The sequence below is a fragment of the Lynx rufus genome, unplaced genomic scaffold (assembly GCF_022079265.1).
Source record: "Lynx rufus isolate CCGP_SWC_20201006 ecotype Redwood Valley unplaced genomic scaffold, mLynRuf1.p SCAF_8, whole genome shotgun sequence".
Classification (NCBI taxonomy): Eukaryota; Metazoa; Chordata; class Mammalia; order Carnivora; family Felidae; genus Lynx; species Lynx rufus.
This window is the reverse complement of record NW_025814896.1, coordinates 43,335,551-43,360,432: the sequence shown is the minus strand read 5'-3', so window position 1 is coordinate 43,360,432 and position 24,882 is coordinate 43,335,551. Positions and strand designations below refer to the sequence as shown.

General features: G+C 47.6%; 1 protein-coding gene across 1 annotated transcript in view; it reads left to right on the top strand.

The window, feature by feature from the left end:
* OVOL2 (ovo like zinc finger 2) overlaps nt 1–24,544 on the top strand; it is a 28,862-nt gene extending 4,318 nt beyond the window's left edge. The window contains exons 3-4 of the mRNA XM_047067717.1: nt 9,548–9,737; nt 24,231–24,544. Coding sequence (XP_046923673.1) covers nt 9,548–9,737; nt 24,231–24,544 — 504 coding nt within the window. The remainder of the gene's footprint in view (nt 1–9,547; nt 9,738–24,230) is intronic.
* Nucleotides 24,545–24,882: the final 338 nt, after the last annotated feature.

Below are 24,882 nucleotides of genomic sequence, written 5' to 3'. Positions count from 1 at the left end.
CTGGTTGTGCTTGTGAGTAGATCTGGAAAGGAGTCCTAGGTGCTGGTTAGGAAAATGGCTCTTCCCAGCCTGTCTGCCTTCTGTGTGCCTCAGTGCTGTTTGCAAAATCGTCTCTTTACTGCTGAGGATTCAGTAATTTTCCAAACAGATTCGGGGGTGGGGGGGTGGGGGGTAGATCATGTGCATCTGAGAAGGCGGTCGTGACAGGTCTAGGTGGCTTTAAGTCTCTTTTGTCCTGGGCCCATTTGCAGGAATCTAGCTGTGGAGCAGAGACCCCCAGACACCCTGATCACCATTGCCCTTCCTTTGAAGGTTTATCAGAAACTAAGTAACTCTGAAGTGAAATCAGTCAATTGACTGATGTTTTTCCTTCCTGTCTCAGTGGGTGGTGGGACCCAGGTGCAAGTATAGAATAGCAAATGAATCTCCTCCTTTTCCCCTTCTGTTCCCTTCCTTTGGCCTCTTCCAAGGATACTTCAAAAGGAACTGAGTGTAGAATTCCTTCTAAAGTATTTTTGGTCTTTTACCTGGCTCTGTAGTCTGAGTCTTCAAGTAGTGCCAGATATGTGAAGGTGCAGTAGTCTTTTTCCTTTTTTTTTTCTCATCATTTTTCATTTGTGGAGACTTTCAGAGGCATAGGGCCCGTTACCCCACCCCAACAACCGTTCTTCTATGGCTGGTCCTGCCCATCCAGCCCCCATCTAACACCTGACATGTGATTTTGAAGCAAATCTCAGTTATCCTATTATTTCAACCATAAATAACTCAGAATGTGCCTGTGATAGATAAAGATCAAGGTACACGATCACACCCATGTTAACAATGGTGTTCACATTGCTAATTGTCTCATAAATTCATACTTTTTTTTTTTTTTTCCAGTTTGCTGAGTCCGGTCCACACAATGTCTATACATTGTAATTGACTGACATGTCTTTCAGGTCTCTTTTAATTTACACATTCCCCCCACCCCCCATCTCTTGTCCATTTCCTTACAAGTTAATTATTGAAGAGATGAGTAATTTGCTTGGAGAGTTTCTAACGATCTGGATTTTGAGGAATGCATCACCACAAAGGCTAATGCTCCTCGGTCTCCTAGATTTTCTCTAAATAGGTAATTGGGTAGAGTGCCTGGGTGGCTCAGTTGGTTAAGCGTCTGACTTCAGCTCAGGTCATGATCCTGCTGTTAGTGGGTTTGAGCCCCACGTCTGGCTCTGTGCTGACAGTTCAGAGCCTGGAGCTGCTTCAGATTCTGTGTCTTCCTCACTCTGCCACTCTCCACTCGTGCTCTGTCTCTCCGAAATGAATAAACGTTAAAAAATTATTTTATTTTATTTTTTTAATTAAAAATTCTTTTTAATGTTTCTTTATTTTTGAGAGAGAGAGAGAGAGAGAGCAGGGGAGGGGCAGAGAGGGAAACACAGAATCTGAAGGAGGCTTCAGGCTCTGAGCTGTCAGCACAGAGCCCGACACGGAGCTTGAACTCACGGACTGTGAGATCATGACCTGAGCCGAAAGTCGACCGCTTAACCAACTAAGCCACTCAGGCACCCCCAAAATTTTTTTTAAAAAAATGGGTAGTTGGTTCTGCAGCTGCACTGCCCAGTGTAGTAGCGAAAGTCACGTGTGACAATTTAAATTTAAACTAAGTAAAATTAAATATTAAGTTCCTCAGTTGCACAAGCCACATTTCAGGTGTGAGCGGTGTGAGCGGAGGCTACTGTATCGAACAGTACAGATTAGAACATTTCTTTCATTGCAGAAAGTTCTATCAACACTGCTTTAGGTGTCTGATCAGGTATATTTGTTTTAGCCAAATAGTCTGTCACAGTGGGGGGCACCTATTAACATCCAGAAAGCACATAATATTTGGTTGTCTCTCTGTGATGTCAGCAGTTGTTGATATTCAGGGTCTAAATATTGTAGGTTATTAGGGGTTGTGATATTCCGTCCTTTGTTTATTAGTTGATATTCTTGTACAGAGATACACTTCACCTCATCTGCTGTTTAGTTCCCAGTGAGACAGTTCATTCAGGAAAGGCCAGATAAGATTTATTTACCAGTTTTCAAGATAACCAGTTGGGTCACCAGAATTCCATAGCTATGGCCAACTTGTTTATTTTTAGATATGTTGTGAATCACGGATTTCAGTAGTTTTAAAAAACCCATCCATTTGATATTTGGAAGAGAACATAGCTCTGTCCCTAACTCCTTACCTATTGTCTGTTATAAGACAGAATTGGATGCCCCTCACCCCACCCCTATTGTAACTCACTGACCATGTCCCTTACATTTGGCTGACCAGGCTCCTCTTCTTGACTCTAGACCCACCAAAGGCAAGGGACATTCCTCCTGGGCTTCTTGAATCCCCAGCACCTGGTACAGTAATGCCTGACTCATAGGAGGACATAGGTCAACATAGGACAGAAGTACAGGCAGGGAAGAAGGAATCAACAGTCCCAAGATGTAAATGACAACATTTGGAGGAAAATAGGCGAGAAGAAAATGTAAATCTGGGGAAATATCTGGACTAGATGCTCGAAAAAGGCCAGATTAATTAAAAGGGGGAAAAGGAATGGGGGAACCATGTAAGTGTTAATTGCACCAGCTTTTAATTTGAACATAGGTGAAGTGGGTTTAGCTGCAGACAACAGAATCCACTGTAGTTAGCTTCAGCTGGGAATGGTTAATGATAGGGTAGTAAATGGGCTAAAATACCAGGATTGAACTCCCAGAGCCACACTGCAGAACTGGGCCACCAAGGGAGGTCCACCTTCTGCCTCTATGGCTACCGACTGATGTAGAGTATAGAGTGATTGCCATGTGCCTGCCTCTGTCCAGTTAACTCAGGCCCAAATTCAAACCTCTTGATAGTGTGGGTCATTGGCGGAACCCCAGTCACATCTAGAACCTGTAACTGTAAAGGTGTCTGGGAAATGCAGTTGGTAGCTTTTTAGCCTCTGCAGTATGGGAAGGCGCACCAGAAAAAGTAGAAATAGTTGCTGAGAAGAGTGTCCATCCGTAGGATCCACTACAGGGAACTTTAAAGCTTGTGTGGTCCAGTCCCCTCATTTGCAAGGAAAGAAAGGTAAAGCCCTGAGGGGAGGGGGGCGGGAGGTGTGTTCATTGAATTTATCACAGTTTTTAGTAGCAAAGCTCAACCCAAGGATCCTTGTTTTTTTAGGGTTGCTGTATTGCATTTTAGGAGGTATCTTTGACACCACAGCCATTAGCATTGATGGTCTGACAGGAAGCTGTGATAGGAGACAAACAATAGGATTCATCCCCTCCCTTTCCCCCACATCATGCCCAGACCCGTGGGCCTGTCCAGGGGAAGCGTAGGCACAAGTTTTGCAGACAACAGGCCACATCCAGAATCTCAGTGTGTGCACCGATAAGTCAGGTGACCAAGAGCAGGTTAGATCTCTTGGAACCTCAGTTTGTTCTGGATTCTAAGGATACTCTTCATTATCACCGCATTTGAGAAGGTTCTCCATTCTACCAATATAGCAGAGCGGTGAAGCCTAAAGAAATGGTACAGGGACCAGGAGGGAGTCTTTTGTCCCAAAGGAATTGGGCAATATGCTTAGCATGTTTTGTTTTGTTTCTTGAGTAATCTGTATGCCCAACATGGGGCTTGAACTCACCACCCCAAAATGAGGAGTCCCGTGCTCTACCAACTGAGGCAGCCAGGCGCTCTGTGCTTAGCATGTGTTAATGCTGAAGCATAGCAAATGTGTCAGTTGGAAGTCTTGTCCAAACGGCCCCCACAAGGTGGCCTGGACGCAGTACTCTCCCACAGGAAATAGGACCATTAATACTTTAATAGACTTGTCTGGTGGAAGCATCAACAGACAATAAAGGATTTTCATTTCATTTTTTTTTGGTTTAGAAGTTTGACAGGTAAATGACCTTAGCCAGCTTTCAAGTTGGTCGGGGGCCAGCCTAAGTCCTTACCTCCCCCAACACTCCTGAAGTTTTCCACAGCCCTGATACAATGATCAGTTTGTTTTTACTGCAAAGACTTTTTTTTTTTTTTTTTAAAGAAGAACTAGAGGGGAACCTTGTGTGTTTTTTAAAATGAAAGCCAAGGTCCTGCAGAAAACAGGACAGCAAGCAAGAAAGCGCCCAGCCATGGGGTTGGAGAACCACTCAGTCTCTCTTCATCTTTCTTGCCCTGAATTAATGTCCAGATTGATGTCCTCTCCCACTGTCCACGGTAGCTTCCCCATTTCATTAGTAAGCCTTTTGCAAAGTGTTGTTTTTTGATTAAGGGTGAGACTGTCAAGCTTTTCCAGAAGGTGGCATGCTGCATATGCCACCCTGGTAGGTCTGGAGCAGTAGCCTATAATTAAACATGTTAGTGATTTCCATATCAAAACACATGAATATTGACCCCCAACGGGATCAAGTCTGCACGGCTTCATGTCTGCTCAGGTCCAGTTTTACTGCTAACACGAGATATGTGAGAATGTTGGTTTTCAGAACTTTTTGGATTTCAGAGTCGTGGCGGAAGGACTGGGAGTTGGCAGCTCACATTGAAGGTCACTTCTCTTCTTTTTCCCAATCAGAGGGAAAATTCACAAGGCCAATGGAGAATCAAGGGATTTTGACCAATTACCTTTAACTTAGGATCCCAGAACTTTGGAACTGGTCTATAAGAGTGATAAGTTATTGACCATCAGGTCCTTTTTAAGTAGCTTTTCTTATTTGATTCCTTAATAATCCTGAGAGGCAAATATAGTTATTGTCCACATTTTACGGGTGATGAAATTAAGGCTTAGAGAGGGGGAGTTACCTGCCTACGTCCCACAGACTGTAAGTGGTGGATCAGGGCTTGAACTTAAGAAAAAGGAACAGAACTGTGCTGTCAGATCCTCATACTTCTGAAGATGGCTCATCTAATACCATTTTATCATTTTTAAAAATCTCTACACAAATGCGGGGCTTAAACTCACAGCCCCGAGATCAAGACTTGCACACTCTACCACCTGAGCCAGCCAGGTGCCCTGCCATTTTATCATTTTTACACGTGGGAAATTGTGGCTCAGGGATATTAAATGACATCCCGCAAATAGATGACAGCCGGTCTAGGTTTTTATTTGATACTCAGCATTTCTTGTCTGTTCACTGCACTCTCATTTTGTAACTAAGATAGCCAAGATGTAACTAGTTTGGGTCTACTTGCAGAGTAACAAGGTAAGACTGGTTAACCTTATTTTGAACTTTTAGGAGGTTCAGTGTTAGGTATAAACCTGTGTACGGGGCACCTGGGTGGCTCATTGGGTTAAGTGTCCGACTCCAGCTCGGGTCATGATCTCGAGGTTCATGAGCTCAAGACCTGCGTCGGGCTCTGTGCTGACATCCCAGAACCTGGAGCCTGCTTTGGATTCTGTGTATACCTCTCTGCCCTCCCCTCTCTGTCTCTCTCTGTCTCTCTCTTTCAAAAATGAATAAACATTAAAAAAAACAAAAACAAAAAACATGCGTAAACATTGTAAAGATGGCCCAGTGAGCTGACGTGTGACCTGGGGAGGGATTGCTGGCCCTCTAACCCATGAGATGTCATTCCAAGAATCAGATGTGTTGTCTGTACCCTGCAGCCCATCCTGGGAGAGAACATTAGGAAATGTGGCAGATCTGATGTTCTGGAGAGAATGTGCTACATCTCTTACAGTTCCAGTTACGCATTGCTCTTTCACAAATTACCCCAAATTTAGTAGTTTAATTTATTATTCTGAATTCGAGTTCTGAGGATTGACTGGGCTTAGCTGGGCCATGCTTGCCTGCGGTTTCTCTTGCGGTTGCAGTCAGATGGCAGCCGCCTGGAATCTTCTGGGGGCTTGACTGGGCTGGACATCAGAGGGCTCACTCATGTGTCTGGCAGCTGATACTCTTTCCTTTTTCTAGCTGTTTTGATTATATGGTTCTAGCATCTTTTAACAGTCCCTCTTGACGGACATATAGGTATTTCCTGGCCTTTTGCCGTTACAGACAGAATTTCAGGGTACCTGATGTGTGAAATACACTCTGTGGGATAAATTTCACATGTAGGAATTTATCCTACAAATATTCCTTCCTTTCTGAGAAGTGAAACAGTCTGGCAGAAGCTGGCTTCTTCAGCCATGATCTTTTGCCATTAGTTCATTCTTAGATCTTGCAACAAGGCTCTCTTAAGGCTTCAAATAGAATTTGTTAATGTCTGGGTGCTGGATTGGTCATAGGTATAGAGAGGTGGCAGACAGTGCTTCAGGGATTGGAGGGTGCACCTTAGGGAAATTCCCCGAAATGAACCCCTGGGTGCTGGCTCAGTTTTCCATCCTGTGGAATGGGGATGTGTATGATGGTGGAGAAGTGAAAAAATTGCCTTTGTTGAGGCACATTTGGAGAATTTCTATTTTGTTCCAAGAAAACCAGAAGGAAACTCCCCCTTGGACTGGGGGAGGGCGGTTAGTCCTCAGTCTCCTCCCCCGTTATCATGTTTTCTCCTGTGTTAAAAGGCATTCTGTAGCTTGCTCAGATGATCCATTGGCCCTGCACTCCCTCAAAATGTCACAAATCTCCTTTCTATCTTTCAAGATTTTATTCTTTTCAAGCAAAATAATGCCAGTGATTTGAGGTTTTCATCTGGGACTGTAATAGAAGGTAAACAGGAGTTTGGGTTTGGACTGTAAGTTGGCAAATCCTTAAGAACATTCTGCAGGAAGACAGTTCTAGCTTTCTGCACGTTCTCAATCAAATTACCTGGGCTAGTTGTCTATGTTCTGCTTTATTAGGCACTTGCTAGCTCTCAATGGCCTTTTTCCTGCGTAGACATGGCCTCGAGGAGCTCCAGGTATTCAGTTTGCGAAGGCTTGGGCCATATTTAGTCTTTTCACATCCCTGCAAGGGTTGAAATGACCAAAATGGGGACTTCTGGGCAAGGAGAAGACCTGACCTGTCCTGGTGACAGAAATAGGAAAGTCTTGGGCTCAGCTGGGTCTCCCTCAGGACAAATGCCAGGCCCAACCCTCTTTGGGGGATGCAGGGCAGAGGTGGGACATGAGAGTTGGAGGCCCAGGATGGTTACCCACTGGGTCAACAACCCAACCCCCGAGGCTGTCCTCCACTGTAGCTTCCAGGGGCCCCTCTGCCTTTTGAGGTAGAGCCCCAAGGAGGACACTGCCCTGCTCTGCTACCACGGCTCTATGGCTCAGGCTAGCCATGTGGAACCACACACAGTCTCTCTCTTTTCCACTGCCCTCTTCTGGAATATTCTTTGCCATTGCCCTCCTCTTCCTCCTTATCTTTGACTGGCTGAGGAGCTCATTTCCTCTGGAAGTGCCTTCCCTCACAGTTTATGTCTGGGGTAGGTGCCTCTCTGAGGTGTCCATTGTGCCCTCGGGCTTCCAAGATATCAGGGGCCTTTTGACTGATCTCCTTCCCTACTAGACTGGCAGCTTCTTGGGATGTCATCCTGGTGACGTATTGCTTCCAGCTCTGAGCACAGGGCCTGTTGCAGAGAGGGCACTCCAGTGTCAGCTGAGACAAATTAAGCTCCAAGCAGACAAGGAGGCTGACCGAAAAACCCTGTTCTGGGGTCTTGTGCCTTCCCCAAGTCTCTTTGTATTTTGCCACCTGTGAGCCATTGCCCATCAACACGCTGTGCACTGGCCTGAGTCTGAGCTTGGGGTGTGGGGGGCAGGAGTGTGCACAAACACTTCCTGGCTTCTGCAAAGGCATTTAGTCGAGGAAACCAGATGAACTATGACGAAACATCTGTGCATGATGGAACCTTCTGGAAATAGTGGAATCAAGTACTGAACTGTGTGAGGGCCAGTACCCTAGCCTCATGTCTCAAGGATGGTCTGTGCCACAGTGGCATCTCCTGGGAGCTGGTTAGAACTGCCGTGTCTAGACTCCACCACATCTCTTGAATCAGAATCTGTGTTTTAACAAGCCCCCCAGGGGATCCGTGTGCATGCTGGGGTTTAAGGGCCTTGGCCTTAGGGGTACAGGAAACCAGTTTGGGCAGAAGCTGCAGAGAAGCTAGCTACATCAGGGAGGCAACAGTTGAGCTAGGTCTTAGTGGAGGGCAATACCCTGGGTGGAGGGGAGGGGGGTGGTTGGTGTTGGAGGCTAGGGAGGTGTGTGGAGCCAGGCAAGGACCAAGTCTTCCTGCTAATGATGTTTGTATGAAAATAAGGTTATTAGGCCCTTTTATAAGTAGTAGAGCAATTGGATCAAGCTTCTAAATGATCTGGTTTGGTAACTAAGAAACCTTTGATGAATATATTAGATCTGGTGTTTTTCACCACTTAATTATAGATTCAATTTTCTTCCTTAGAGGCGGCCAGCATGGTTGAGGGACCATGGGAGACAAGACTGGGAGCCCAGGGCCTGGGGTTTGGTTATTGTTTTGCTGCTAATGCAGCTGTGGGATCCTGACCAAGTCCCTTCCCCAAATGATCATTTTAGTTGTTGATACTTTGGCGGATCAGGAGCTGGGGCACGGCCAGGCGGTTCTACTGTGGGTAGCACTAGCCAGAGTCACTTAGCTGGTGGCTGCCATGGGCTGGGCTGGGAGGTCCAGGGAGGCTTTATTCATATCTGGTACGTCAGTGCCTCTCCGAATGGCCTTGCTGTCCAACGCCACCGGACCACTGGCCACCGGTTGCTTGGGCTTCCTCACAGCATGGTGGCTTTGGACGTCTTACATGGCAGCTGGCTTCCACGAGGGAACATATAGAAGCTGCAAAGTCTCTTAAGACCTAGAACTTGCCTCCATCCCAGGGGAGAGGAAATGGTTTCCGTCTCTTGATGAGTAGAGCAGCATGCAGGCACAGGGAGGAAGGAGTGGATTGTGGCTGTCTTTGGGGACTCTATGGCGGGCTCCATGACGTCATCAGGACCTGGACTCCCTTCTTTCTGCTCTTCTATCCTCAGCACTGGCTTCCCTGTCATGGTCCAAAGGGGCAGTTGGAGGTGTAGCCAGCAGGAAGGAGAAAAGGAGGAAGAGGGCCCCATCTTCCCCCAGAGAGGAGTGTAGTTTTCACTGGCCTGCTCGTCCTGTGGCCATGACTTGCTATCAGGCTGGCAAGTATAGACACTTAGCTGGGGGCAGGGAACACAAGTCTGTTCTAAGGTGAAGGGAACTGTGTGTGGGGGGGGGCACCTGGGTGGCTCAGTCGGTGAAGTGTCCGGCTCTTGATTTTGGCTCAGGTCATGATCTCTCTTTTGTGAGGTCGAGCCCTACATCGGGCTCTGTGCTGACAGTGGGGAGCCTGCTTGGGGTTCTCTCTCTCCCTCTTTCTCTACCCCCTCCCCTGCTTGTGCTTTGTCTCTCAAAATAAAATTTTTAAAAAAAGAAGAAGTCTGCTCTCAGGAAGAAGGGGAGAATGAATGCTGGGAGGAGCAGCCAGTGATCTCTTTCACCTTCCCCAAAACCCGCTTGGAAGTTCTTAGGGGTCAGGAGCCGCAGCCTGGCCACACGGGGAGGTGGGCTCCAGGCTGAGCCCGCTGGGGGTGCCCGCCTGCGCCGGGACCCTCACCCCCCCTCTCTCTGTCCCAGTTCACCACAGGCACATGCAGCGACCCAGCGGTTCACAGCTGTGAGCTGTGTGGCAAGGGCTTCCGCCTGCAGCGCATGCTCAACCGCCACCTCAAGTGCCACAACCAGGTGAAGAGACACCTGTGCACCTTCTGTGGCAAGGGCTTCAACGACACCTTTGACCTGAAGAGGCACGTCCGCACGCATACAGGTGAGGAAGGGGCGTGTGCTTCGCGGTTGCTTTCGCTGTTCTGGCCGACAGAGCTCCTGCTCCCTCGCCACCAAAGAGCTAAATTGGGAGCTTGGAGCAGTGTCATATTTCTGGAAAGACTGCAGGATGGGGCATCTGGGGCCAGTGCATCTCGGTCCAGCTCCTGGTTGTGCCACCAGCCGGCTGAGTCGCGGTGGGCCAGGCAAGCCCCTTTTCTGAGGCTGTTTGCCTCTGGAAGAGATGTGATGATGGTCCAAGTTCTGGGGCCGTTTAAGACAGATCCCTGGCTGGAAGCATTCTGGGCTGTGACGTCTGGTGCAATGCGGGGGGGCATAGTTCATTCAGCCCTCGTCCGGCTGCCTGCTAGAATGGGTTCTTGTGGTCCCACTGGTGGTGTCTTTTCCTCCTTTGTTGGGGTGTGAGCTGTCTCAGAATCAGGTCCTGAGAGCTCAGAAAGAGGAGGAAACACTCAGCTCCTCTGTGAAGCGGGCAAGTGTTTTCCTTCCCTTGGACTTTACGGAGTTCCCCGACTTGAGCATGGATCTAGGTCCTCACCAGCTCAATTCACAGAGAATCCTGGGAGTGCCCATTCGCCTCTCCTCTGGCCCATCTGACTGGGTAAAATCTTGTTAGTTTAATTTAGAAACATCTGGCCTTTAGGCTTCTCCTTGAGGCCCATAGTTCCACACCGGCCAGAAGGATCCCTTGAGGACAATGCTAAGGGTGCCCCTGCCCTGCTAAAAATTCTCCAACTCTGGGCAAGATGAAATCCCAACTCCTCATCTTGATGAGTTTCATATAAAGCTCTTTATAATCCAGGTTCCATTTTCAAATTCCGGTCTGGTCCCATCCCATCCTGGCCCACCCCAGCCCACCCCACCCCTCCCCACCCCATCCTGTCCTGTCTCCATCCCCATTCCATCCCCATCCCATCCCACCCCCTCCCTGCCCCACCCCTTACCCCCCAACCCCTCCCCATCCCATCTCCATCCTCTTTAATTTCATCTCATTTCAACCCATCCCATCCTAACCATTCAACCCCAACCTGGTCATGACCCATTCTCCCTATAGCCTCATAGAATTTACTATATATAGTCTCCTGATCCTCAAGCCCTTTCAGAATTTGGGGTTTCCTCTGGCATCTTGGTGGGATGGGAAAATGTCTACTCCTCCCTCCTCAATCCTCACACAGGGCCCTTCTCCGATCCTGTGTATTCAGATTTCTTTTATAGCTCCTATCACACGGTTTTGTTCTTAGACTGCTGGCCGTGAGCTGTTTGCCCGGCCTGGGAAGAGTGTCCCCCACCTTAGAGAGTGGGTTGGGATACTCAAAAGTTTCTCTTTTCCTTTTAAAAAACCTTTAGTGAAGTGGATTTTTGCATCCAGGAGAGCACACATATCATAAGCATATAGTTTGACGAGTTTAGGAATTTTTACAGAGTGAACACACCCATATAAGTAGCACCCAGACCAAGAAACAGAATACAGCAGTACCCCCTTATCCGTGGGGACACGTTCCAAGACCTCAGTGGATGCCTGAAACCACACGTGGTACCAAACCCTATATATTCTATGCTTTTTCCTATATATACATACCTACGATAATATTTAATTTATATAGTAGGCACAATAAGAGATTAACAACAATAACAAACTGGTAATAAAATAGAACAGTTACAGCCATATACTGTAATAAAAGTTCAGTGAATGTCGTCTCTCTTTCTCAAAGTTTCTTATTGTACTGTACTCCCCCTTCTTGTGATGTGTGAGATGATAAGATGCCTACGTGATAAGATGAAGTGAGGTGAATGGCCTAGGCATTGTGATGTAGCGTTAGGATACTACTGACCTCCTGATGTTATGTCAGAAGGAGGACCGTCTACTTCCGGACCACAGTGGACCACGGGTAGCTGAAATCACTGAAAGTGAACCCCCGGATAAGGAGGGCTACCGTACGCCCTGTGCCCAGAATTCCTGCTTCTCCCTCTGTCACTATCGCCTTCCCTCCATGAGGCACCACTAGTGTGACTTGTAGCAGCATTGATTACCAGGCCTGGTTTTGGGCATGACAGAAATGGAATCCTATGGTGTGTACTCTTCCGGGTTGGATACAAGGCTTCTTTTTTTAGTTCCTAGCACCAGTGAATCAGTTCAAGTTTGATCTCTGTGTAGTCAGGTTGGCACCTTAGGTTGGGGTGGGCGGAGGGTTCTCCGGGGTGGCAGAGCATTCTGTAGGATGTGGGGAGTCCTGCAGGGGGTGGCGGACCCAAGGCTATAGGTGGACTCATCGGGTAGCTACCAATCTGGCTTTGTAGACAGCTGACCCGAGGGGCTGGAGGAGATTGGGGGCCACTCACTCAGTCCTCTGTCCCTGGTTGCTCTGGACTGTTTCTCGGCTTTCCATCTCTGTCTGAGGATGTCCTTGAGGACACGGTCTTGTTCTTCTGAAACTCCTTGCCTGGTGGGCGCTGTGGTCACTCCCTGACCCTGGCCTTTAAGACCGAGTAAAGAGTCTCAGGGAGCGTTGCTGGCTGTGAGTACCTTCAGCTGGAGTAAGCAGTGAGCCAGTGGGGTTGCCTCATCTGTGACCGAGTTGACTCTCCATTAATGGAAATATCAGAGACTGCTTCTCCGAGAAGAGTTTGCAAATTCACCCAGTCATGTACTGATTAAAAGCTACAGATCTGAGTTAGCTGACTATGCAACCGTATCTAAATTACTTATCTTTTTTTTTTTTTTGGCCTTAGTTTGTCCATCTCTAAAATGGGCATAATTTTGGGACCTGTAACCTAAAATAATAATTGTGAGGTGTCAGGGCAATAATTGTAAGCACATAGTAAATATTAAATATTATTAGTAGCAAAAGTTCAAATAATTGGCAGAGGTTTCCTGAGACCCTGCTGTGGGACAGGCCCTAGACTCTCCTCTGTGCTTATGGAGAGCTCAGCCAGCCTGGGGAGAAATCAGACATCTGACTGTCACATGAGAAAAACAAGAGGTGTCAAACAAAAGAAAAAGTAGCATAGGTATGCCAGTGGGGAGGCCTGGCACATGCATTGTTTCTGACAGGGCATCAGGGAGGCTTCTCAGAGGAGGTGTCTTTTGGCTGACCTTGAAGGATGAGCCAGATTTCCACAGCTGGACGGGGAGGAAGGGCCTTGCAGGTGCCGAGTGTCTTAGTTTGGGTTGCAGACCCTAACCTAAGGATTTGGGTGTAAGTGGTTTATTTTGGGGGTGATCTCAGGGGGCATAGTGAGGGGTTACGGAGGGGAGGTGGGGAGGGGAAGACAGCCAATAAGAGCAAGCTATTGAGCAGGGTGTCACCGTGCGCACGTGGGGCTCAACCCCACTGGGGGTCCTCTGAAGAACCACGTAGAATGTACCACAGAATTGTTCCAGGGGCAAGAAATCTGGGGGATTTATCCTGTCACTCCCACCCCTCCTTGATGGGGTCCATCCTGGGACCCTCAGGTCCTAGGCAGCTCCTCCCCTCCAGCCCCTTGAAGGTCTCCGGTGTCTCCTGGGGAATCTCCTCCAACAGAGAGATGCCGGAAGCCACTGACCTTACTGGAACTGAGATGACCTGGTGGTAGGCTGGGGGCTTGGGGTGGGGTGTTGACGATGTCCTCTAAGGGAGAAAAAGGGCTCGCAAGTAAGGAGGGTGACTCGGCAGAGACTGGGAGTCCCCACAGAGGGTGACTCAGCTTCCTCAGATGGCAGCGAGCTACAAGTAGCCACTTTCCTTCATGCTGGGCCCTCAGCATTTATCTATTACTTCATACAACCCCAAGGAGTCAGTTAGCCCCACTTAATAGATGAGGAGACCAGGTTCAGGGAGGTCAGATAACCATGGGTGGTGGAATTGGGAACCAGACCGGCTGGTGCCGAAGTTCATGGTCCTCTATTTCCTGTAAGTCCCCTTGTCTGTCCCCTTTGCCTCCTGCTGCCATCCCCAATTTTCTCCCCAAGACTGGGGCCTCACCGGCCTTGCCCTGTTTTGGTTTCTGGAAGCCTGCTTGCTCTGCAGGAAGGTGAGATAAAGGGACACCTGGGCCTGGCAGAAACTGCACACTGCAGCCTGGGGTTTAGCAGGTCGCAGAGGAGTCTGTGTGTGTGTGTTCAATGGTGCCAAGATGCCCACGGTGAGCAAGAAAGAAGATGGCCTGTGTCTCCGACTCTTGAGCTCCTCTGTCTCTTTATCCTCAAACGTGAAATTTCTAGTGACCCCGGGAGGGGCTGAAAATTGCTGACATTGGTGAATAATAATGCCTTCCACCCAGGGCCTTCCCAAAGAGCTTCACGGTTTCTTCTCTGGGAGGGGGGCATCTAGAAGGTAAAAAGCACAGCAGCCCCAGGCCACATGTAGCGGGTGAGACCCTCCCACATGTGGCTGGTCTGATTGAGACGTGTCGATAAGTGGAAAACTGACACCAGATTTTGAAGACTTGATGCAAAATAAGAATGCAAAACATCTCGGTCTTTAATGTTGATTCCCTGTTGGAATGGGAATATCTTGAATACGTTGGGTTAAGCGAAATGGATCGTTGGAATTAATTTCACCTGTTCTCTTTTTACTGCTTTTAATGAGGCTACTGGACATTTTAAGGCTACAAAGTGGCTTGCATTTTAATTTCTGTTGGACAGCCCTGACTATAAGGTCGAATCTACAGGTAATGACTTAAAAATTTTTAAATCCTAATTTTGACTCTTTTTTTTCCTTTTTTTAATTTTAATGTTTATTTATTTTTGAGAGAGAGGGAGAGAGACAGAGTGTGAGTGGGGGAGGGGCAGAGAGAGAGGGAGACACAGAATCCGAAGCAGACTTCAGGCTCTGAGCTATCAGCACAGCCCAACTCGGGGCTCGCACTGGTGAACCGCGAGATCATGACCTGAGCTGAAGGCAAACGCCAAACTGACTGAGCCACCCTGGCGCCCCTAATTTTGAGTCTTAAAGTGATCAACAGATAGAATTATGGAAATGTCTTGAACCTGTTTTTCCTGCCCTGGTTTATTTGCTGCTGGAGATGTGCCTCCAGGTAATAATGGACCAGAATGAGGAGGGAGGAAAGGGCTTACTGACAAATTAGGTGGTAGCAAACTGAAAAAGGAGTCTTGGCTGTGGGGACATCCCCATGCCAGGACCTGGAGGAGCAGACCAAGGTCCTGGTGTGACGGGCCACCCTGCCATCTCTTGAGCTCTTTACAAAAGGGTTAATCCATGAATCAGTAAAAAGAGCAAAAATTTGGGATTCTCAAACATTAAAAAAAATTTTTTTTTTAAATGACGTGGGGCTCGAACCCATGAACCACAAGATCATGCCCTGAGCCAAAGTCTGACGCTTGACTGACTGGGCCACCCGGGCACCCCTCAAACATTTTTAAGGTTCATGTGAACAACCTCTCTGGTTCCAAAAGATCTTAACAGAAGTCTGCAGATTCGGGTCTTGTTTGAGAGATGAAGGTTGGATTTTTGCTATTGACTGTTACAAGTAAATGTATTTAGACCAGAAGCAAAGATGTGGACAGTGTTAACACAGGTATAGCAGACAGCAGTTGAGTGAAGGGTATGTTTGCTTACAGGCTGATTAGACCAGTCATGACTAATTTTTTTAAACTTTTATTTTTAACATTTATTTTTGAGAGAGCACAAGGCCAGAGAGGGGCAGGGGGGTGGGGGTGGACATAAGATCCAAAGTGGGCTCCCCGCTGACAGCAGCCCGATGTGGGGCTTGAACTCACCTCGAGATCATAATCTGAGCCAAAGTCAGACGCTCAACCGACTGAGCCACCCCTGCACCCCCAGTCATGACTAAAGACGTGTCTGGGATCTCAGGACCCTTCTTTTGAGAATTGTAGCTACAGTATCGATGAGGTGGGCAAAGAGAGTGGCACAGAGAACCAGGATTAATCCATCCTCCCCCACATCTCCTGTCACATGCTAAGAGGGACAGGGCATCCAAGGAAAGACTCAGAACAGGAGACATTTCGGAAGAGACCCAGGGAAACCGGAGCCTGTAAATGTCTTACCTTAATATCCAAGTGGATGAAAGAAAAGATTAAGATGTCTTTTTTGGATGACTTCACCAAGAAAAAAGTAACTCAGGGTGTGTGTGTGTGTGTGTGTGTGTGTGTGTGTGTGTGTGTGTGTGAGATGGGGAGGGGGGATGTTAGTCAAATGACATCTGATTCAAGGTTGGGAGACAGAAACTGGTGCAAAAAACCTGTGTAACATTTCATGGAAATAGATCAGCAAACAAGGGGCTATTTTTCAATCCAAATTGTCTTGGGTCGGGTTCCCTAGAAGCAGATTCTGAGATGGTGATTCTTATGAAATGATTTATTGAGGGAGGGCTGTCAGACGAAACTGGAAGGGAGGGGGAATCAGAGAGGTGGTCTCACGGGGAGTCTGGCCTCAGCCCGGTCCCACGGGGGTTCTGGAGTGTGAATGGCACTATAGGCCAGTGGCGGGCACTTTTATGTCAACATTGGCTGAGAGCTGCCTTTCCCCTTGGCTCAGATGTCAATTGTCCAGTGCCCATTCCTTGGAGAAGGGGACAGCCGGGAGCTGGTAGCTACCCACACACATGATAGATGCAGAATGAAGCACTAGCTCAGAAAAGGGGGTCAGCGTAGGGGACCAGCAGCATCCACTATGCACATAGTGGAGGAAACCATGCTATTTAAGTGGGGTTGACAGGACCACTGAGGCCAGCATGGGAGATTATGGTCAGAATGGAGAGAGGGAGCCATGAGCTTTAAAGAAACGAACGCACATCTAGTTCACAGCCTGTGAAAAACATCATGGGCCTGTTTTTAGAGAAGATTCTTTTGGATTTGCTTAAGTGTTTAGGTTGAGCCAGCTGGGATGCCTCCTAAGAATGGCCATCCATGGAAGGAAATGGTTTGCTTTTGGTGGGGGAGATCTGTATTCTAGAATAAAACATAATAGCCGGTATTTGCATGTGCCAGACTCCGCACCAAGTGCCCACCCTCACTACTCCTGAACCGGCAGCACCAGCACCACCTGGGAGCCTGCTGGGAACGCAGAACCACATTGAGGGCTACGGCGAGTCAGGTGTGGTCTGGGCATTGTTTACTGCTCCCAACAGGTGCACCAGGCTCTTCCGACAAGTACAGCCTTTACTGAAAGTATTCTATTTTTCTTGTTTGGAAAATGGCTACTCATTCTGTAAAAGTCCCCAGCCAATGTAGACCAGAAAGTATGAGCCACTATAAGCAGCTTGAAAAGGACACAGGCATCCGTGGGGTCCAGCGCAGCCTTTGTGGAGGGGGGGGTGGTGCCATGGCATATAACCCATGTTGATTATAACTTTATGACTCGAATGAAGGAGTCCGTTCAAGGCACCTGTCGTTCCAGGGAGAGGAGCAAAGGAATTTAGATTCTTGAGGTCAGGGAAGTGGGGAGGGGGGCACTGGCCAAAGCTGCAGTATCTGCCCCACCCCTTGGGACGCCCTCTGGCCTTATCTTCCAATCAGACCACATTGAGAGGGACTGGAAGGCAAACAAATCCCATCTTGATTGAAGAAGAGGAAACAATGGTGTCTTTGTTTGGAGCCTACAGGGAAGGATTGACTAGTTGGGAAAAATGCAGATTGGGAGAAGTTTGGAGTGGGGCCGATGGCTGCCAAAGAATAAAGTCAACTCCACCCCTAGGGAGTTGAATGCTGTCCTGTGGGATCACCTCTTTCGTTCATCAGACTGTCTGCTTTATTTTATTTTGACTTACATTTTAGCTAAAAAAAAGTAATACGAAAGGGAACAAAAAATGAAAGGAAAAAAAGTCAGCCTTCCTCCCCCTTCCAAGCCCCAGTTCCACACCTGAAAGCAAACCACCATTTCACTTCCAAGTTTTTAACACACATAACTTTTTTCATGCCCTATATATCTTGGACACTGTTTCATATATCTGCACAGGTAGACATACCGTAACTGTCTTTAATAGTTATCAGAGCATTTTTTATTTTTATTTAAAGAAAATTTTTTTTTCAATGTTTATTTATTTTTGGGACAGAGAGACAGAGCATGAACGGGGGTGGGGCAGAGAGAGAGGGAGACACAGAATCGGAAACAGGCTCCAGGCTCCGAGCCATCAGCCCAGAGCCTGACGCGGGGCTCGAACTCACAGACCACAAGATCGTGACCTGGCTGAAGTCGGACGCTTAACCAACTGCGCCACCCAGGCGCCCCTATCAGAGCATTTTTAAATACAAGATGAAGGGACACCCAAGTGGCTCAGTCAGTTAAGCGTCTGATTCTTCATTTCAGCTCAGGTCATGAGCTCATGGTTTGTGTGTTTGAGCACCATGTCGGGCCCTGCACTGACAGTGCAGAGCCTGCTTGGGATTCTCTGTCCCTCCCCTCCCCCCGCCCCCCCCCCCCACTCGTGCTGTCTCTGTCTCTTTCAAAATAAATAAATAAAGTTAAAAAATAAATATGAGATTTTGACATAATTTCAAATACGGAGGCACCATCAACAAACACCATCTCAAAGTTTCCTTCCTTTCCTTTCTTCCTTCCCTTTTTCTCTTTCTCCCTTTCCTTTCCTTTCCTTTTTTCTTTTCTTTTCTTTTCTTTCCTCCCTCCCTGCCTTCCTTTTCTTCCTTTGTTTCTTTTCTCTCTTCCTTCATTTCTTTTCTTTCTTTCTTTCTCTTCCTTCCTTTCTTTTTTAAATGTCAGACTGCCATCGATATTCTTGTACATCCTTTGTCTACCTGTGTGAGTCTTTCTGTAGATAGTTTCCCTAATGTGGGCCAAAGGGTAGACGACGTTACAATATTTTGTGGTCATTACCACACTGCCTCCAGAGGAGGTTGCCCTAGATATCCACTCCCACAAGTTCGTGTTTATATAAACTTCAATAACGGAGCACTTAGCTACAGCAAGGACAGCAAGCAGAAAGCACCAGTAGCAAAGAATTTTCTTTGGAGATGTGTGATGCGAACCTTTATTTTAGCAATAGGAATAGAAAATTTGGGGCACCTGGATGGCTCAGTTGGTTAAGCATCTGACTCTTGATTTCAGCTCAGGTCATGATCTTATGATTTGTGGGTTCGAGCCCTGTGTCGAGCTCTGCACTGACAGTATGGCACCTGCTTGACCTTCTCTTTCTCTTCCTCTTTCTCTGCCCCTTACTCTTGCTCTCTTTCCCTCTCAAAAACAAACAAATAAATAAATAGGAAATTTGAAGAGAGGAAACCATTTTGGGTAACCCAATGAAGTAGTTTTTGGATGAGGTAGTAGAAGCCTTACAGCACAACCTTCAAAAAGGTGACAGTGAAGGAGGTCTCTCTGCATGCTTCTTCTGCACCAGACACCTAATGCCTACATTTAAAAAAAATTGTTCCTTTTTAAAAATTTTTCTTTCTTTTCTTTTCTTTTTATTTTTTAAGTATAATTTATTGACAAATTGGTTTCCATGCAACACCCAGTGCTCATCCCAACAAGTGCCCTCCTCAATGCCCATCACCCACTTTCCCCTCTCCCCCCACCCCATCCCCTTTTTTTCAAACCACTGTAAGATAAACAATACATTCCAAAGTGCTTGCAAATAGAAAAAGTGTATATACCTGTGTGTATATATATATATATATATATATATATGTATGGACAGTGTGTGTGTGTGTGTGTGTGTGTGTGTGTGTGTATATATATATATATATATATATATATACACAGCGTATAGACAAATACTACATATGTGCCCACCAGCCAGTTAATGAGTAGAGCATATTTGTGTTCTCTTGAGCTGTATTGTAAACTCTTGAAGCTGTATCCTACCGAGTACTTAATGTTAATATGTTAATACGCACCAGGCCCTTTGCATTTGATGTCTTGATTAATCCTCAGAGCAGCCTAACAAGGGGGTGTGAATGTTATCCCCATTTTATAGGTGGAGAAACTGAGGCTCGGTGGGATTCAGCCATCTCTCATGGGCTCACATAATGAGTAGTAGATGTGTGGCCTTGGACTCTTGCTGTGTGGGTGTTAGTGAGTTACTGATGTCTGGAGCAGGCATGGTGTTTTCTAGTTCTGATATCTCACTCCAGACATGAACAAGGTTGGCCTTTGCTCCAGAGCACTAAGGTGGGTGAGGCCCCAAAGTCAGGGGGGACTTAGCATCAGTCCCCCTTGCCCAGGGGTCCTCTCTGGCCACCTTCCTCGCTCAGCCACCCCCACCGCACCAAGTTCACGGGGGGTGGGGGCTCCAGGAGGAAGGGGTTTGTTCCCAAGCCTTAAAAGGGTCACCCAGGGGCTGCTGCATGACAATGTCAGTGAGTGAGGGATGAGTTTGGTGTTTGCACAGAGGGGAGGAGGAGCAGGTGTGCAAAAGTCAGAATTGCCCTAACTAGAGCTTTCGGCACCTGCTGTCTTCCATCCATCTCCGTGTCTGTGAGTCACCGGTCCTCCGATCTAGGCTCACGTCCCACCCTCCCTGGGAAAATTCCACCACAGCGGCCATCCCCATTTTCTCTGTCATCTGGGTGATGTAGGACTCTGCAGTCTGTAGCCTTTGCTGTCCAGACCTTGCTGGGTGTTCTGCCCGTGGAAGGTGCTCGGTGACCTGTTGGATGCAGGGCAAGGAGACCGGTTCCTGGCACTCTCACCTCTGCCAGGGGGCAGGGATCAGGCGAAACCCTGGTCGGCAGCCACTTCAGATCACCTTTTTGGGTCACCGCTGGGGCCAGGCCTCCTAGAGCAGGACTGGAAGAATCTGTCCTTTCCCCGGGGCCCAGGAGCTTGCCTGGGGTAAGTGTGCTCCCCTTTCCACGTATTTAGTTTGGATGTTTTAACACAGTAGTGGGTTGAGTAACTGGTCTCTGGGTGAATTTCTGTTGTGATGAGCTGTAGGTTTGAAATCAGGTTGGCTGCTTGATCTGCCAGCTGCTGTCCCGGCCCAGAAGGCCTGATGAAACACAAAGCCCTCTATGGCCAAGCATGAAACCCCAAACAGCCCTATTCCTTAAATTTGTAGAAGACTAGCTCCGAGGAAGTAACCTCTGTGACTCCTCCTTCACCATGATGGTAGGGGTTCGTTCATTCATTTGTTGAAAAATTATTTACTGAGCACCTATTATGTTCCAAATGCCAAGGATTATGAAGGAATTTCTTAACTTCTGGCAGTTTTTCTAGAATGTGTGGAATATAACATAGGCCTGCACTCTGCTTGAGGAGACTGGAGTAACAGCTCACCATTGCATTGACCCCACAGTTTTTTCACAGGAGTGTTCTAGGATATGCTCCATGAAAGGGATTTGGTTCATTCAAGTGCTTGGATGGGGGTGGGGGAGACTTTTTTTCCATTTCAACTTACTTTAATTTCCTTCAACTTCCATTTCAACTTCCTTTATCATCTGTGTACTTCATGAACAGGAAGGGGCTCTCTCAGCCCCCTCCACAAGCCACCATTAAAGAAGTGGGGACATTTAGCCTTGAAGAGAGAATACTGGGGGGAGGGCAGCTTTCAGACACCCAAAGTGCAGTCCTGACGCCTAATTTGGTAGAATTTGCCTAGGAAGCTGTCTGGTCTTGGACTTCGGTTTGTTGGGGGTTTTTGGATTATGTGTTCAGTCTCCTTGCAATTTTCTGTTTCTTCCTGCTTCTGTTTTGGTCATGCCTAATTTGGCGTGGCTTGGGAGCTGTGACTCCCTGAGAGATCCCAGTGCAGGCAGCTTCAGCATCACTTGGGAACGCGTTAGAAGTGCGTTCCTACCCCAGAACCAGAAACACCAGCAGTGGGGCCAGGAATCTGTGTTGTGACAAGCCCCCTAGGTTTGAGGACCACTGCTCCACGTTCAATTCAGTCTGGGGTGGGTCCTGGGACTCTGCATTTCCAGCAAGCTCTCAGGTAATGTGATTTGACTGTCGGTCCGGGAAGCGCACGTTGGAACCCTGTTGTACAAGGCAGTCTGTCTCTGGCTTGGGAAAGATAGCATTTGGGTATAGCTGTCCAACAGCACACCATGGTGCTGTTGAAAAGGAGTGAAGCTGAACAGTAAGCACCAGCATGGGAAAATCCTCATGATGATTGGGAAGCTAAGAAAGTGGATTTTGAAAATATCTCTGGGTAAGTTTGCTTCCATTAAAGCCAGGGTAGTAAAATCATCATAAATTTCATTTTTGTCTAAAAAAAATAGTTAAACATTTTAAAACGTGAGTTTTAATACAGCTACTTTTCAATTTTTTAGTATTTTTCTTCAACAATTAGGACATTATGGGGAAAAGAATAACCAGTTAAAAAATACACAAAAACACCTACATAGGGCTCACATCTTCCTTTTGCCTCCGGGTCCTGTACAGCATTGTTGGGTCTTGTCCCTGTTTAGGATTTTGATAACTTGTTCATATGAATTTTTTTTAATGTGTTTTGGTTTTTGAAATATTACCTTTTTTAAATCTTTATTTGTTTTGAGAGAGAGAGCGCATGCAAGCACCTGTGTGAGCAGGAGAAGGGCGGAGGGGCTGGGGGGCGGGGGGGGGGGGTGGGGAGAGAATCCCAAGCAGGCTCTTGCTCAGCATGAGCCTCACACAAGGCTCAGTCTCACAAATGAGACATCGTGACCTGAGCTGAAATCAAGAGTCAGACGCTTAATGGACTGAGCCACCCAGGTGCCCCGAAATATTATTTTATCTTGACTGATGAGTTTTTAGCATACTCTTAAATTTGGCATCTGAGGCTTTGGGGGTTCCTGTAGGAGATAGCTCTGCTAACCTCTGGGCTCTAAGATTGTCTGACTGTAGTGGCCGCCCTCTTTGTTCCACGTACCCCTAGCACGATGCGCGCCCTCTCCCGGGCTTCCAGGTTATGTTACACTGTGTTTCCTTTACAACCAGGATCTCCTCCTTTAGAGCCTAAGTTGGGCCCGCCCTTACCGCTGCTTGTGTGACATTCCAACCTCACATTCAGGATGAGTGCTCTTGGTGGAAATAGGAAGGCCTGTGCTTTGATGAGGCTGAGCTCCCTGGTGTATATGGCACCTGTGAACTCTCCATCTAGAAGGCGAGCCCCACTAAGATTAGCCCGGTTCTAAGGCCAGCATGAGATCCAATTTGGAAATGCTTTCATACCTATAGCAGATGCCACCCATGTCCAGCCCACGCCCCTGGCTCCTGCCTTTTCTGGGCACACCTATCCACGTAGCAACTGCTCACACCTGCAACTCTGCCTGAGGGTGTTCCTGCTGGCACAGGACAGGGAGGGACAATCAGTGCCACCCAGAGGCGGCCCTAGACAGTGCTGCTGGAGGAGGGCTGGGGGGGGGGTGGTGACTCAGAGGTGAGGGTTCTGCATTGTCCCCTGAGCTTGCCTGGTGCACTTGGACTCTGGCTGCCTACAGCAGTGACTGCCTTGCTATCCCCACCTTGTAGGGCTCCTTCCTGTCCCTCGCTTCTTCACTCACCTACAGGTGCTACTGGAATCTTTGTCACAGGGTCTGTTTCCAGGAAAACTGCAACTAGAATAAAAACAAGGTTTACTTTGCCCACTATAAAATCAAAACATTGAAGCATACAAGTGGGAAGACTAAAGCTCTTCCTCCCAAAGCCACGTGGTGTTTCTTTGCCAAGTTTGCATCCCTTTTTATGTTTGCTCATGTGGATGTTGTGAACCTTTGTGGACACACTTTGTGTCTTGCCTTAATCGTTTTCCTCATGTTGAATCCCTCCCCATGCTGATTTCCTTTTTCTCCTATTTCTCCTACCCCTCAGCTCCTGGCAACCATTTTTCTACTCTGTTCCTATGCGTTTGACTTTTCCATATAAAAGTGATACCATGCAGTATTTGTCTTTCTCTATGTGGTTTATTTCACATAATGCCCTCATGGTTCATCCACGATGTTGCAAACATCTATCTCCTTCTTTCTCGTGGCTGTGTAATATTCCATTGTATAAATATACCACATTTGTTTTTATCCGTTCATTCGTTAATGGACACCTAGGTTGTTTGCATATCTTGGCCATTGTGAATAATGCTGCAGTGAACCACGGGTGTGCAGGTGTCTCTTTGAGATCCTGTTTTCATTTCCTTTGGATATATATCCTAGAAGTGGGATTGTTGGGTCATAGGGTAGTGCTATTTTTAATTTTTGAGAAACCTCCATACTGGTTTCCATAGTGGCTGTACCCGTTTACATTTCCATCAACAGTGCACGAATGTTCCCTTTTCTCCACATCCTCAAGGACACTTGTTATCTCTTGTCTTTGATGATAATCATTCTAACAGGCGTGAGGTGATCATTTCAGTGCAGTCGTGATTCACATTTTCCTGCCGATCAATGGCGTCGAGCACCTTGTCATGTCCCTGTTGGGACGCCTTCTTTGGCAAAGGTCTATTCAGTTTCTCTGCCTGTTTTTGAATCAGGTGGTTTGGTTTTCCACTATCGGGTTGTGCATCACGATTTTAAATGGTTTCGCGGTTGGGAGGCTGTGGCTTGGCCGTGACCAACTGGTGATGTGTCTGCCCATCGACCTTGCAGGCATTCGCCCCTACAAATGTGACATCTGCAACAAAGCCTTCACCCAGCGCTGCTCCTTGGAGTCCCACCTGAAGAAAATCCACGGGGTGCAGCAACAGTACGCCTACAAGCAACGCCGGGACAAGCTCTACGTCTGTGAGGATTGTGGCTACACGGGCCCCACCCAGGAGGACCTGTACCTGCATGTGAACAGTGCCCACCCGGGCAGCGCCTTTCTCAAAAAGACATCCAAAAAACTAGCGGCTCTTTTGCAAGCCAAGCTGACGTCCACACTCCAGGGGAATGTCACCCTGAGCGAGGAAGAGGAGAAGTGAGGAGGTGCAGGAGGAGGAGCAGGGAGAGACGCTCGAGCTGCCACGCTTACGGGGATTTTTGGTTTTGGAGGGGTCCCCCGCCCCACTGGGCTCAGTTCATCCCTCTGCCCTCCCGGGGCCACGGCAGGGGATCTGTTCCAAGGTTGTCAATGATGATAGTGGTGTCCAGTCCCCTGTAACCCACGTCCTGTTGAACAGTCACATTAACAAAAGTTCGTGGATGGTCACGATCGCCGTGCGGTATTTTTCTTTTTTCCTGTTTTTTTTTTTTTAAACGATTTTCACATGTGGAGGCAGAGGTGTTCTTAGACTATCATTTTATGGTGCCTTGAAATAAA